The sequence below is a fragment of the Dendroctonus ponderosae genome, unplaced genomic scaffold (assembly GCF_020466585.1).
Source record: "Dendroctonus ponderosae isolate FM_Combo_2020 unplaced genomic scaffold, Dpon_F_20191213v2 Dpon_F_20191213_10, whole genome shotgun sequence".
Classification (NCBI taxonomy): domain Eukaryota; kingdom Metazoa; phylum Arthropoda; class Insecta; order Coleoptera; family Curculionidae; genus Dendroctonus; species Dendroctonus ponderosae.
The window spans coordinates 3,582,399-3,584,055 of NW_026017111.1; the positions used below are offsets into that span (position 1 = coordinate 3,582,399).

The 1,657-nt window shown below is 37.9% G+C and overlaps 1 protein-coding gene across 1 annotated transcript in view; it reads left to right on the forward strand.

Annotated features, from left to right (window-relative positions):
* LOC109534832 (zinc finger SWIM domain-containing protein 5) overlaps nucleotides 1–1,657 on the forward strand; it is a 47,568-nt gene that overhangs the window by 42,853 nt on the left and 3,058 nt on the right. The window contains exon 10 of the mRNA XM_048662176.1: nucleotides 488–709. Coding sequence (XP_048518133.1) covers nucleotides 488–709 — 222 coding nt within the window. The remainder of the gene's footprint in view (nucleotides 1–487; nucleotides 710–1,657) is intronic.

Sequence of the window (1,657 nt, forward strand, 5' to 3'; positions counted from 1 at the left end):
TTCTCAGGAAGACCCCCCTCTAAAATGACTAGGAGAACACGCTGCTAAAATATTTTAACATATTTACGGAACACCCAGTATAAATAACAATTATAAAGAAAATCAAACACAATTTTAGTTTATTCACTGGGGTACCATGATTTGTACGATAATGTTTATTGAGATTTCCCTGTGTTGAAAAGCTTTTTTGACAAATACTGCAAACATTGGAAATAGACATAAATAATGATATAAAAAGAATGATATCAAAGTTATTATTTGTACGTTATTACGACAGAACACTGATACTACTTCGACACATTCAAGCCAAAACGTGGCCAGACATAAACCAAACCACTTCACTTCCCACTTTTAACAGTTATAACCTCACCTTTTTAAGATTTGACGTCACGATATCTGACATAACATTAGATACTGGCAACGTTGTATTCCAAGGGGGCTACAATTAGCCGCTTATCTTTTTTCATGCTGAATGTGTTTCGCGCAGAGTCCATCCCTTGGTGCGCAGCTCGCGTGGATTCCCTGCGCGCTCACGGACAAGCGGAGGCAGCGCTGCGCTTGGCAGTGTCGGTAGTGCGCACCATGAAGCAGCAACAGTTGCAGGCGCAGCGTCACTGGCACGAGAGTCAGCAGCAGAAGCCCAGCACGTCTAGCGCACCGAGCAATCCGCAGAACGCCAAGGGCTGCATGTCCCGATGTCAGGTAAATTGCTCATGAAATGCTTTACCGAGCTTTATTTTTGAACGTTTTGCACGTGATGAGGAAGGTTTGATCGTAAAAGTGGTAACTTCCAAGCCTGATCAAGAAGCGACTGGAGCAGGGTTGCCAGGTCCGAAAATCGAGTTTCGGTAGATAAGCTCGAGACTTTTCGGTAGAAAATCAGTAGACTCATTTTCTTTCATTATTAAAGGCTCCATAAAATCGCGCGTTTTTGAAAGTTTTTAAACTTACAGGAATACTAAAATAAACATGAGTCAGTAAAGAAGTAAATATGAAATTGTACTCATTTTTAGCTTATTTCTCAACTTAGTTTTCATTAGATTAACCCATGATACAATGAATACATGACTGTATTCATTGTATCATGAGATTAACCTGTGAAAATATCCGTTCAACTTGGCTGATGAGTGAGGCAGAATAAGTAGGTTACAAATAAAATTGGAAACACGAATGTACCAGCTACATATTTCAATATTTGTACTTGGCTCCAAAACTCTTAAATATTTCCAGAAATTTTTTTAACTTCTTCAACATTTCGCAACAGACGTCATTCTGTATCCAGACCTTGTAATTCACTATCATTTATTAAATTTGGAAATATTATTGCAACATCAAAAATGAATTGTGGGGAACCTGATTTCACTATTGCAGGATCCATAAAACATAATTTTATCATCTTTATGATCTATATGGCGGGCTTGATTCATTTTATGTTTGAAAAAGAACTCTAAAATACGACGTGTGCTAAAATAAAAGTCTGCTATTACCAACGTACTTTGATCATGAATGGAAATATGTTAGATTATTTTAAGTAATCCACGTACATTTTTTCAACTTTTATGTGTTACTTTTCGGTAGAAATCTGCATGGTATCGGTAGGTTCCTTGACAAATCGGTAGACCTGGCATCTCTGGACTGGAGTTTTTGGCGACAAACT